Genomic DNA, 12,321 nt, shown 5'->3' on the forward strand with positions numbered 1-12,321 from the left:
AATACCAGCTTGGCTACTGAAACTGGGTCAGTCCCACCTGGTTTCAGGTTTCAACGTACACAGTTTACACAACTCCCAGACTAGCAGGAAAGTTGACATTATTTGTGTAACAGCATGTCCTTGCTAAATGCAACAGCGAAATGCTTGCCAGAAAAGCTGCAAGAACCATTCGTGCTTGGAAAAAAGAAATCATGGTTTACATTGGTTTGTATTCCAATGCAATTGGGTTCTTTGGAATTGCACTGCTTTCCATATCCTGTAAACTCATGGAAGTAGGAAGACCATCCCTGAAGAACTGCATCAGCTGCTTCAGAGAAGCTTACTTTGTGGCCCAGGAGACCAGCAGTAACACTGGTTTGCTAACTTAGATGAATAACCCTTAAGAAGTTCTACTAAAATCAAGTCTGTTACACAGGTATGCACCTAACATACTCACTTTCCTTAAAAATTGGACATGAAAACACTTCCTGGTTTTCCCCAGAAACTTCATTTTACGAGTTTGAATCTGTTTTTTTAAAAGCTGGATTGTTTATTGCCTCTCCCTCCCCTCTTATCTGAGCTGCATCTATGTTTCTATGTAAAGGGGAGAGTGTGGGGGCGGGCGGGGGGAGACAGAGAGGGAGAGATTTCCTCCCATTTTCCTTTTCCTTCCTTTCCCACTGTTTTCTTTTTTTCAGAGTTTGACCATGAAAATAGGAAAAGGCAGATTGTTGCTACACCATAATGACTGTCTCAGGCCTCAAAATTCAATCTCTTAATACTGCTGAACAAAAGAGAAATTGGGTGAACATAGCAAGCAGAACATACTGATCTTTATAAACCTACATACGCCAGAGTATTTATTTCTACCGATTTCCTTGCTAGCTATGTATAGAACAGAAAGCATAGGAACCTACAGATGTTTGCTTTAGGCGTTGCGATTTCATGTTCACGTGTGATCAGTCCGGGGGAAAGAAAGAGAAAGCCACCTCGCTGTTTTCATGGCTCCCTAATTGGAGGGGCTTGACCCTACAAACTATAAACCTTTAAAATTAATTAGGCTCCCTAGAGAATTTTAGACCCTTTTATACCTAAACAAAGTACCAGAAAAACCTAGGTATGGACTTGCACTGTAGTCTGTTCAAAATGGACTGGAGAGGAAGGAAATGAAAAGTACTGGAGAATAATTTGTTGGAAAATTTTTAGATCCGACAAAACGAAAACACCTCCTTATTTTCTAAAATCTTCTTCCCTCCAATCTTACCCACAAAATTTCTCCATCTGTTATTTGGGAATTGCTCATCTCTTTTTTTTTTTTTTTTTTTTTAAAAAAAAAAAAAAGCTTAATGATTGATTACCAAGGGCTTATTGCCTGTAAACTCGTGCAGTTGTTCTTGCGCAGCAAAGCACCCCTTTCATTTACACATGTAGGTATATGCACACGCGCATGTATATGCACACGTGCTGACACACATGTCCAAGACTGACACATATCCATTTTCAAGCTTTAACAACATTTAAAGAAGGTTAAACCAAAACAACACCGAAAAAGGCCACTGCACAAACACAACCTCCACTAAGATTCTTACCCCCAGATACACCCACTGAGATTTTAAAAATACTTTTCCAACCTGTGTTTACCCTGACTCCCCTTCAAAATCTTTGTTACAACTAACGGACATTCACCTTCCCATGTGTAATAGCAGTAATTGGGAGGAGGGAAAAAAGTACGGATTTCTCACTAAAAGCATCCAGCATGGTAGGAAGAAAGACAGAAACTAAAAACAATAAACAAAAGTATCTTGGAAGTAGATTCTCATTAACTTCTGTACTTGCTTCATCTTCCTTCATTCCTGTTGCTATTCCTTTTGCCTGTATCTCCCCAGGACATTATCTCAAGATAAGAATCAAAGCTCTGAACTGTGAGGATGATTTAATCACTAAACCTTCCCCATTAGAAGAGCTCCAAGGTTAGCAGAAATTAGTAAACATTTTTAATCCTATATCTCATTCAGCCCGTTTTGCTAGACATTATTTATACTCCAGGGAGGGCTTTCATGCAGTAACCAAGCAACAAATAGAAGTATAAATGCAAGGCACATTGCAGGTTTGGCTGAATAAATAATACAAAAACATTGCTAGTTAGAAGCTAAAGACAGGACAAGGCACATTGCAGGTTTGGCTGAATAAATAACACAAAAACATTGCTAGTTAGAAGCTAAAGACAGGAGACAAGAACATTCCCTTCTGCATACGCATTTTTTTGCAGACTTCTTTTAAATCACAGGCTCATGACTAGATTTTGAGATGAATCCTCAGCCAAAATTATCTCTGATGAAAGTTGTAAATTAAAAAAATAAAACTGTAATTGCCATTATTGGCACATAGTATCTATAAATAAGAAATCCTTTCCATTAAGGCATGACCCAGCAAGATACATAAAAAAAAATCTTGTTATTTCAGTGGCGGGCCAGTAACAGTTACCCCATGGTTTTCTGGTGCTAAATGCCCCCCAAAACTCCGATTCCAACAGCAAAGTACTGCAGTGCCTCCGGGCGCCCCGTTTCCCCCGGGGACGGCGGCGGGTCACCCCGGCTGGCGGGGGCAGCGCCATGTCCCTCACACCGCGGCAGAGCGGCGCCAGCCGCCCGGCCACCCTCCTTCAGGCCCTGGGCTCCGGCAGGGACAGCCCGTCCACCTGGGTCGCGCTGGGTTCGGGAGTTGGGCTAGGGGACACATCCCAGGGCGAGGGCTGGCGCTCTCGGGCAGCCTCGTGCCCAGCCGGCACTCGGCGAGCAGCTGGGCCCTGCGCCAGCGACGTATTCACCCCTGGCGAGCCAGGGCCGCGCGCGCCCGCACGGCCCCAAGGAGGGGCTGCCAGGAGCGGAGACGGGGCCTCCGTCCCAGGCCAAGAGCTCAGTGCGCGGGAGTCTGCGCATCCAAAGAGCAATGTCTGCAGCCTCGCTCCCTGGCAAGGTGCTGGTTCTCCTGCAAATCCCTTGAACGAGACATTGCTTAGTCGTGAAAGAACTCGAGCGGGGACATGAAACGACTGCAGCTGCCAGACTTTCCAGAGCACAGCTGCCAGCAGCTGCTCCCTTCCCGCTCCCTCCCAGCCCAGAGTCTGCTCTTCCAGCTCCACCTGTCCCTCCTGAGCTCTCACCAGGATGCAGCCCCTCGCAGGCATCACGCGGTTACTACGCAATGCCAAACACTGCTCTGCAAACACCCAAGCATGTCTGATTCCAGAAACCAGGTAGGTCGCACTTGCCCAGCTGCTTGGCTCTATATTCAGGAAGCTACACAGGCTCCCGGCTCTGATATCTTAGCAGATTACAAAGAATCCAACTTCTACCTCCATGCTGTTTGCATATGACTCATTTGATCCTAAAGTGAGAGGAAAAAACCTCAGAAACAACTCTGCAGTGTTGAACCAAAGTCATGGTATTACTATAGCAATAAGGTACAAATGAGCTGTACCAAATTATATTCAGTGATATCACATCAAAAATGAGAATCGTTCACATTTCCTTGAAAATTATTTTATGCAGCATAGACATTTCGTGACACTACTTTTTTTTTCTGCATGACCCCACTAGTGATGTTTAAAATACACATTCTGCAAACAAGATGTTTTTAATAGCTGGGTTTTATTTTTTTTTTCTGTTTTTTTTCGCTGTTTGCTTCCACCAGCCATTTAAAGTCCAACACATCATTCCCCAGTGACACAGGGGCTAAGCTTGTCTTGCCCGACGTTTAAGAGCAGAGCTGGCACCAGTGGCGAGAGGCAGCATGCAGGTGACATGCAGGGGACGGCAGCGTCTCTGCAGTCACCTCCTCCCCTGCTGCCTGCCTGACACCGTGCACAAAAACGATGGTCCTGTTTTTAGCCCTGGGGAAGTATTGCAGCTTAGAAACTGCGGCGCAGAAATTGTTCCCGAAGTAAAATCCAGAAGGAAAGCACTGGGCAGGCGCACACACTGAAAAGCTTTTGTGGAAATAGCTTTTAGGAGTTCTATAAGCAAAGCAAGCTTTTTCAGCAGAGGCACTTCCACGCTCATCCCCACAGGTTAGGGCTTCCGCTGCTAACCAAAAACACTGTCTCGTAAGCAGTGCAGTTGCAGCCTCATCGCCAAAAGTTTTTATGTTTCTGTTCAGGGTCAAGGGAACCCCTCACACGTCCCTCAGATCTCACCTCCATTTGCCTCTGAAGGTTCCATGTGATTTACAAGCATCATCCTACTGCAGAATTCCCTTCCTTAACACTTCTTGCTACTAAAATCAGTGCACTGATTTTAAAGGTCACGGTATCTTCAGTACTGGAGACTGAAGAAATGTATTGCAAGAGACTATTCTCGCTGGGGTCTTTTAAAAGCAAGAATAAACCTTTTGATTTTGATAAGGGGATTAAACTCTAAATCATTGCTACTCCCCCCCTTTTTTCTTGAATTGAGACCTGACCCTTTATTGCCACTGTGCAGATTTTACTTCTCTTTTTTTTAGCCTATCAGATGCAGAAGAATACAAGCAGGACCTTTCTTTTTGTTTTTCTGGTTCTGTTTTTGTCCAAACAAAAACTCTGCTTTCTGCCTGCCCTGCTGACTTTCTGTCCTGGAGTTGTGGAAGGATCAGCTGCTAAAAGGCCTAAAAGCCTAACCAGCCCTAAACATGGTACCCATCACCTTCTCAGTCCAAACCTTCAAGAGACAGATATTCCCCTATATTAAAAAGTCCTCAATAGTCTCCAACCCCAGTAAAAACTTCAGTGTTTTTCCCCTTTTGCTTCTGAACTATAAGCCTCACTTCCCTTCGTGCAGAACGGACAACTGCAGAAAGAGCCATCACAACCAGAGCGTCCCTTCCCGCGTTGCTAAACCTGCCCCTACGAGGCCCGCAAGCAGCATGATGCGCAACATGAGCACAGTCCTCAGCTGTGCACGCAGGCGGAGCTGGGACAGGCACACGCGGCTTCCGATGCCCGCGCCAGCGAGGGAAGCCTCGGCTACTCCAGCAGCTTTGAAAGTTTTTTCGTGTGCCAGACAGGTGAGTCACGGGCCACTGAATCACGCAGGAAAACACGAAGGACAAGAGGGCAAAATACAAGTGTTGGAAAAAATTACTAGCTTTAGCCAAGCACTTTTTTTCCTTTAATACTAAATTATCTAACTGAAAAAAAAAAAAAAAAGTTTTGGAGGTGACAATTCTCATACTACTTGAAAACAGCATCTGCAACTGCAAGCTTGGTACCTCTGAATGTCGCAGGCACTGCGTAGAGTGTGAAGCCTTCTGCTGATCAGCTCAACCGATGCCTAAGGCTTTCGTGAGCCCTGCATTCGTCAAGGTGCTGCACAGCAAATCTTGTTAGCTAATGGTCCCTGATGGATGACAACCGATACCTGAAGATTTGTGAATGAAGAATTTTGCACAAACACGATACCCCCCAGACTTCCACAGAGCAGGTAGAATTACCTGGCCTCCCAACTAGAACTTCCAAAGAGCCACCGAGAACAAGGACAAGTGAAAGATGATTTCCTATAGTGGGATACCTTACCCTACACAGGAGGGATCAGGTACCCTCTTCTCAGATCAGTTGCCGAGGGAGTTAGTCCAACATGAATGATAACCAATCTGGTTGCATATCCCTTCAAATCTGGATTCTGATTGAAAGGCGAGCGAGTTCCCAGGTGGTTTTTTTGTTGTTGTTGTTGTTGTTTTTTTTTTTTAATTTGGAACAACCATTTGCTTTCTGGCTTTCACTGTGTACAAATCACTAATAATACTCACTTTGCAATTGCCATGTTCTACTTTTGAATGCAGTTACTTATAAATAAGAGTAAAGCACCAGGCTATTCTAGTTTGCATTTTGAGACCCTTTAAAGATATTGATAGTCTTTTGATTCATGAAAAAGCTGGCATTGCTGGGCAGTCTTTAAATATGATTTAGCTAGGGCCACAGGAAAAAAAAAATGCTGCTGTCAGAAGATGGACAGTCTGAAAAGTGCTGAAAATGCTTTTGACATGAGGCAACTCCATTAACACCACGGTGGCTCCTGTGGGCAATAACGACTGATTCAGCAGGGGCTAGATCTCACCTTTTGGTCTCATTTTGTACCGACATTACAGAGATGGCTGAACCCAGTGAAGTATTATTCAGAAATACAGAATTGCAGGGAGAGGGACAGAACTACCTTGGCAGTTCCTTGCTCCTCTCCAGTTGCAATCGCACTAGAGAGCTGGATTCCTCCCCCCACCTTGACATGCCCATTGCTTCCTTCTAAGCAAAGAGGGTTTGCAGCAGCACGAGTAGCCACTACCACAGCCAGGGCCTCAGAAGGGCCTGGGGTGGGGGAAACTGCAGTGATTCCTCCCTCCTGCAGATCCTCCAGCCACACGGGAGCTTGTCCACCAGGCAGGGCATTACTCCACTCAGGTGGAGTGCAACTACTTCCCCCTCACAGAGGGGGTACAGTAAGTTTCCAGGAGAAGAGAGTGGAGCAGGCAGGCAAACTGCCTGGGTTTCAGAGCCCAGGGTGGCCTCCCTTTACCCATCTCTAACCAGGACCTTTGTTGATTGCAGTATCAGCCTTACAAACTTCGTTCCATTCCTCTCTCCCTGCATCACAATGCGGATTTCATGCAATGCAGCAGCAGTGCAGCGGGCTACGCCAAGTTTCAGTAGCACACAAAATTCCTGACAGTAACACTAAAGTATTGTAGATATGAAACGTAACAAATTAAAATAATTATGAGTGGTACTTATAAAAAGCAAACACATCTTACTCTGGGAAAATGTTTAAATATGGCTTTGAATCAAATCTTCAGCAAAATTATTTGCTTTGAAATTGGTGTTTGTTTTAGCTATCTAAATAATTTAAGTACTTTCCTTGCATTACTTCTTGAAGTAAGAGTTTCATGTTTATTATTCATTACTCAGGTGGGGAGCTCTGCTTCCCACAGAAATGGAATAAACATTGTAATAATGGCTGGATCTGGGACCCAAATCCTGCTAATGAGATTGTAAAAACAATACTTCCATAGCTAAGAAATAAAATATAACCTATAACAGATAATGTGGTAGCAGTAAAATACCTTCCCCCCCACCCTCCCCCCGGCTCAAACAAGATCAAATTTTAGAAGAACCAAGACTCTTCTTTTCTTACAGCAACTTTATACCAGTCTGCCACCATGGGTCTCAGCCATCTCCTGCTGACCCCAGTTAACACAGCTCCATTCTAGATCAGGCATTTTACCCATAAATTTCCAATGTATATGGTGATGAGAGCTTCTGTAATTAACAGGTCTTCTAAAGATTTAAAACACACTCTTGCTGCGAGAATTTCCATTAGTTGATACCATGGCTCCCCCAACTAAGGGCTATCCGATCTGCTCTCTGCCCACCTTGTGAACTATATTATTTCCTGGCTGCCCTGCTCCAAACCTGATCCTGCCCAGGGCCTGGAATTTAAAGGTGTGCTGGGTTTAATGCATTCCTGGGGCCTGCATTAAGCAGAGAAAATGTACACGGTGCTTCCATCGGTCTCATCGGAATCACAAATGAAGCAACGATACCTCCGGTCTTAGCGGGGTAAATTTAGTAAGCAGGCTTCAACATGTTGCAAAGTGCTGCTTTCAAAACTCTGTCCTTGTAACCAAACTTTTACTACCAGAGGGATCAGCATATTTTGAGCTGCTTTCCGTACTTACATTATGCCCCATGCTGTTGAGGTATTTTGTTCAGAGGTCAGGAATGTGGGCAGGCTACCATGAGAGTCAGGAAATCATTTACAGAATGCACAAAACTTGCTTTGCAGGGCAATGCCTCAGAGCAGAGGGAACATGACATAATCTTGATCACCTTTGGTTAATATATAGCCTTTAATATGCAATAATCAAACGTTTTAAGTAAAAGAAAGACCAAACGCAATTTAATTTCTGTGCTGATCAGGCTGTAATTCAAGAGAAGAGAGCATATATTTCAGAAGCTCTTCTTCAGGAAACTCCCTAGTTTAGTATTATTCACTAAATGCCAACTACTTCCATCTACTACATTCCTCTATTTCAGAATTGGCAAGTTGTATTAAATACTTCCAAATGACGACACTTTGAAGCAGAATTTTGTTAACCTTCTGATTTCTTCTGAATATGGCAATGTCATTGCCAACAACAGGAACCTAATCAAAACAATGTGAATATACAGCCAAAATGTTAATATCTGACAAAACTGAGGCATGTGACTCAAGTAATTTACTCAAGTAAATTACTCAAATAATTTAGAATTTAGGTTATTTAGAGAAACAAAAGTTACCTCATTTTAGAAGGACATATCTATATAAAATAAAAGGTACAAGAAAATCCATGAATCTTCTGAAAATTTAAATATCATTGGCTACAGGTGACACTTAAAACAATGCACTTGGAAAGCTAACAGCAAGATGGGATATTTACAGAGGTTTTCTCCATCAGGAGTTTCCACACCTGGCATTGTGTGTTTGGGTAAACAAGCTGAATGCTGCTGTCACTTAAAGCCACAGAACGTCACAGCCATTCTCCAGTATCACTGTGACCACGCAGGTGAGACTGAAAGACAACTAAGCAACAAATTCACACTTACATGAAATACAGTGGGAATATCTTCTGTGTATTAAAATAAAGTGACCATTTTATCTGATATATTTAAGAACCATGCGTTGAATTACAGTGTAATCCTTGAGTTTCACTAATAGCTTCTATGAAAAACTGACTCAGGAAAGAAAGGAAGAAACAAACTACTGGTTATTTATCTGCATCTTCAAGAGAATACTGTTTTTTTTTTGGTGGTTGTTGTTGGTTTTTTTTTTTTTTTTTTTCTTTTACTTTCAACTACTTACTGAATTTACCAGACAGCATAATATAGCAAAATAATTTCAGGTACTGGTGATTAAATTAGCTTTTAGGCTTTCAGGCTCTCCTTTTCAAGGAATTTAATGAAATTAGGGTTTGTTTGCTTGTGAACTTTGAGTTTCTTTAAAACAACCTTTGTGGTGCAACAAGTCTCCTTTTACCGGCTCAGTGGGCAACTAAACCAGTATACTGAAATATTTTCCTCCCGTTTCCCGTCCCCTCTTAATTCTTTAGAGAACGTCTTCAGTGATCAAAGTATGCAACTTGAGCACTAATCAACTCTGGGTGGCCTGCTTCCATGCAACTTCACTGAAATCAGTGGGTTCCAATGAGAAAAATGAGAATGAAAAAAATGAATAAAATGAGAATTGGGTATTTGGCCACTAGTGAATCACTTATTCCATTAATTACTTACACTGTAAGTGTTTAGGAAGTTGGTATCTTTTTACTTACTTGAAAGAAAACTGGTTTGAAACATATTTGCTTATCTTTCCCCAAAAAGTGTGGTAATTTAAAGAGAAATGCTTTTGCTGTGGTCCAGTCACCAGAAAGCACTTCCTGGGCCTACTTTCTTCCAAAAATCTCCATCCGAAACAACTCTTCAACCACAGGCTATATTTTTGTTATTTTTACCTTAAAATATCTTCACAGGACAAGAGAAAAACAGTGTTCATCCTTGCATACACATATGCAGAAGATGAGAAACACAACATCCATACAGCCTTCTAATTAAAAAAATACAAAAATACATGGACAAAATCTCTGGCTTCCCGTGTTCACATCCCTCCACACACTCACACACATCTTCATAGCAAACCTGAAGAGCCCAGTGTTTCCAAAATATCATATACAAGCACATCCTGCAAAGCAACATGCGACCCCCATAGCCCACCAACGTCAATTGAGAGGAATTCTCGGTAAAAAAACATCCAGTCAGAATGCACTTGACCTCAGGAAAACTCCTGGCCTCCTGACAAGGCGCAGGCACAGAAGACACACACCCTATCAAACCACAGAGCTCACGGGGCAAGCGCTCACCGGCCAGGGCCTTGATCCGGGATCGTTCGAAGAGCCGAGCAGAGCTGTTTTCATTGTCCCAGTCATCGACGTCCCAGCGGTTGTTGACATCGCTGTACTGCTGTTGGATTTCAATATTGTCATAGTCTGTCGCTACTGTGGTTGTCATCCTGAGTCTTCTCAGCTTTCCCTCACCATCAGATCCTTCTTAAGCTGCTCTGTAAAAGGAAAACACATAATAACAAGGTGAGGTTAGGCAACACAACGTACATTGGAATAAGGCAGCAACATGCAAGCTCAAGACTTCTGGTCTCCTAATATCCCCAATACCAGCGCAAGGATAGGTCAGAAACCACCATGTTCTTCACAAAGAACCTGAATACTCTTGGAGGCCTCTAAAAAAATGAAGACTTTGGCAAAAGCAAGATGTTAAGACAGATGTGTACGTGTGTGCAGTTACCATATTTGGCTCCAACATGGAGCCAAATGACGCCGGGAGATACTTTCATAATTTTGATTCTCCAAAGCTGCTTGCTTTCTAAGTCCATGGACGCTGACTAAAGCATATTGACCTAAGGATAAGCTAGCTAAGAAAAACCTGACATGTGAGAAAGATCTTGACACCTTTACAAAAGGGTGCTAATTCTGAGGAAAAAAAAAAAAAAAAAGCTTAAAGCAATGTAAGCATTTGACCAGCAGAAACCCAGGTCTGCAGGAACCTTTCTTTCTGCACATACAAATGCTGACAAAGTGACTGATGCTGGGAAAACGTCTCTGATCTTATCCAGACAAACACGGCCCTGCTGGAGCCGCTGCCCTGAACCCTCCCCAGAAGCAAGGTGGAGGCCCACCAGCAGACACAGGGTTTGCACAAGGTCCTCCTCCTGGTTGCTGAGCCCGGTGCATGAGGGTCTCCTAGCTGAGTCAGCCGGATGCCGAGGGCAGCATTGCTCTCCAGCCCCACTTCACACGCAGCCAGGAGCATCAAGGCGGTGCAACAATCTCCTCTAGGGGAAGGAGGAGATCACCAGCGAGCGGCTGCTGCAGGAGAGCTATGGGGCTCCTGCTCCGCAGCACCTCCTTGCACACTCTCCACAGGCAGGACAGCCAGGCTGACCCCAAGCACTGCACTCCCGAGCAGCGGCGGATGGGAACGGTGCTGCTGAGCCCCGCTGGGAAAGGGCCAAGCCCACGCCGAGCCCACCTGCATGCACGGCGCAGTCAAGATGAACACGTGCACTCCACGCTACAGCGCGAGTAGAAAATCAAAAGGAAAGACAAAAGTGGATAACTATTTGTGGAAAGAAGGGAGTGGGGTGGGTTTCAGTATAAGCAGTCATATTACAGAAAGATTCAGAAGAATATCTGATAGAGAGCTCTCAGTTTGCAGCTTCACCCGCACTACCACCCCCCCACCTCCTGCCATTGCTCCTGGCCATTTCAGCTCCCAGCCCCTCTCAAACCCAGCACCTTTTCTCTCACTGGGAGCTGCGCCACCAGGCCCAGCATTTCACACAGAGAACTTGCAGCACTAGCCCACACCGAGGCACAGCGCGGTGGCTCCCATGGCACGCTGGCCGGCCAGGCCCTCCCCTTGCCGGCACCACCCGCGACACTGCTAACGCAATGGCCGCGAGCACAGGGCCCAACGCCAACGGGTCCCGCGCATCCCATCAGCATCCAGGGAGGAACCACAGCGAAACCTCCAGCAAGGCCAGCCAACCTGCGGCCTGCACCGGCGATCTGGTGCCACCTACTGACGTGCCGGGCCCCGCTCCATCCTCCCCTCCGCCACCAGCTGCGCCGTGTCCTGCGCTGTCGCTGGGCAGGACGCGCCAGGGGCTTCGAGCAGCCCAGGCACATCCCAGCCACGGCTGCTCCATGTTGCTGCCACAAGCCCAGCTCACAATAAAGTTATTAGAGGTACGATTACTGCTCTTGCAATGAGACGCACTCACTTTCCACACAGCCCGAGAATAAAAGGCCTGCTTCGTTTTCTCCTATTCTCTGCCACATGCAAGAGGTTTTCTCCTCTGTCTGCTTGTAAAGTACTCCCTCTGCTCTGTGCAAAAGTGGCAAGTGAAGCACGTTCGAGGCGATTATATAAGAAGCTGTAACTGAGGCCTACTGGCGAGCTATTCAACGTTTATGAAAGGTGGGAAGAAATCACTTTAGTTATGGTAAGCTGCCAGCAGAAGGAAAGAATATGGGAAAGGTCTTTAAAATGTTATTCCTTCATTTCACATGTCTAGCCTGGCACTTGCCAGGAGGAAACTACAAAGACAGACCCTTTTTTTGGCTGAAGAACTTAACACCAATTCGGCCACTGCTAATAAAGAAAAGGATGAAGGGTGGGCAGGAGGGATCAAGCCCTACCAGAGACTTTTCTGCACAGCACTTGCAGACAGATCCTGATCACCAGCCTGCCTGGACCAAAGCCTGCCA

General features: G+C 44.9%; 1 protein-coding gene across 1 annotated transcript in view; it reads right to left on the minus strand.

Annotated features, from left to right (window-relative positions):
* Nucleotides 1–10,094, minus strand: part of SPTBN1 (spectrin beta, non-erythrocytic 1) — a 91,583-nt gene extending 81,489 nt beyond the window's left edge. Inside the window, exon 1 of the mRNA XM_010218203.2 lies at nucleotides 9,898–10,094. Within this exon, the coding sequence (XP_010216505.2) occupies nucleotides 9,898–10,045 (148 nt within the window). The 5' untranslated portion in view covers nucleotides 10,046–10,094. The remainder of the gene's footprint in view (nucleotides 1–9,897) is intronic.
* Between the last annotated feature and the right edge of the window lie 2,227 nt (nucleotides 10,095–12,321).

Source organism: Tinamus guttatus, unplaced genomic scaffold, assembly GCF_059628265.1.
Source record: "Tinamus guttatus ecotype Peru unplaced genomic scaffold, ASM5962826v1 Tinamus_guttatus_pri_ptg000033l, whole genome shotgun sequence".
In the NCBI taxonomy this organism is placed as follows: domain Eukaryota; kingdom Metazoa; phylum Chordata; class Aves; order Tinamiformes; family Tinamidae; genus Tinamus; species Tinamus guttatus.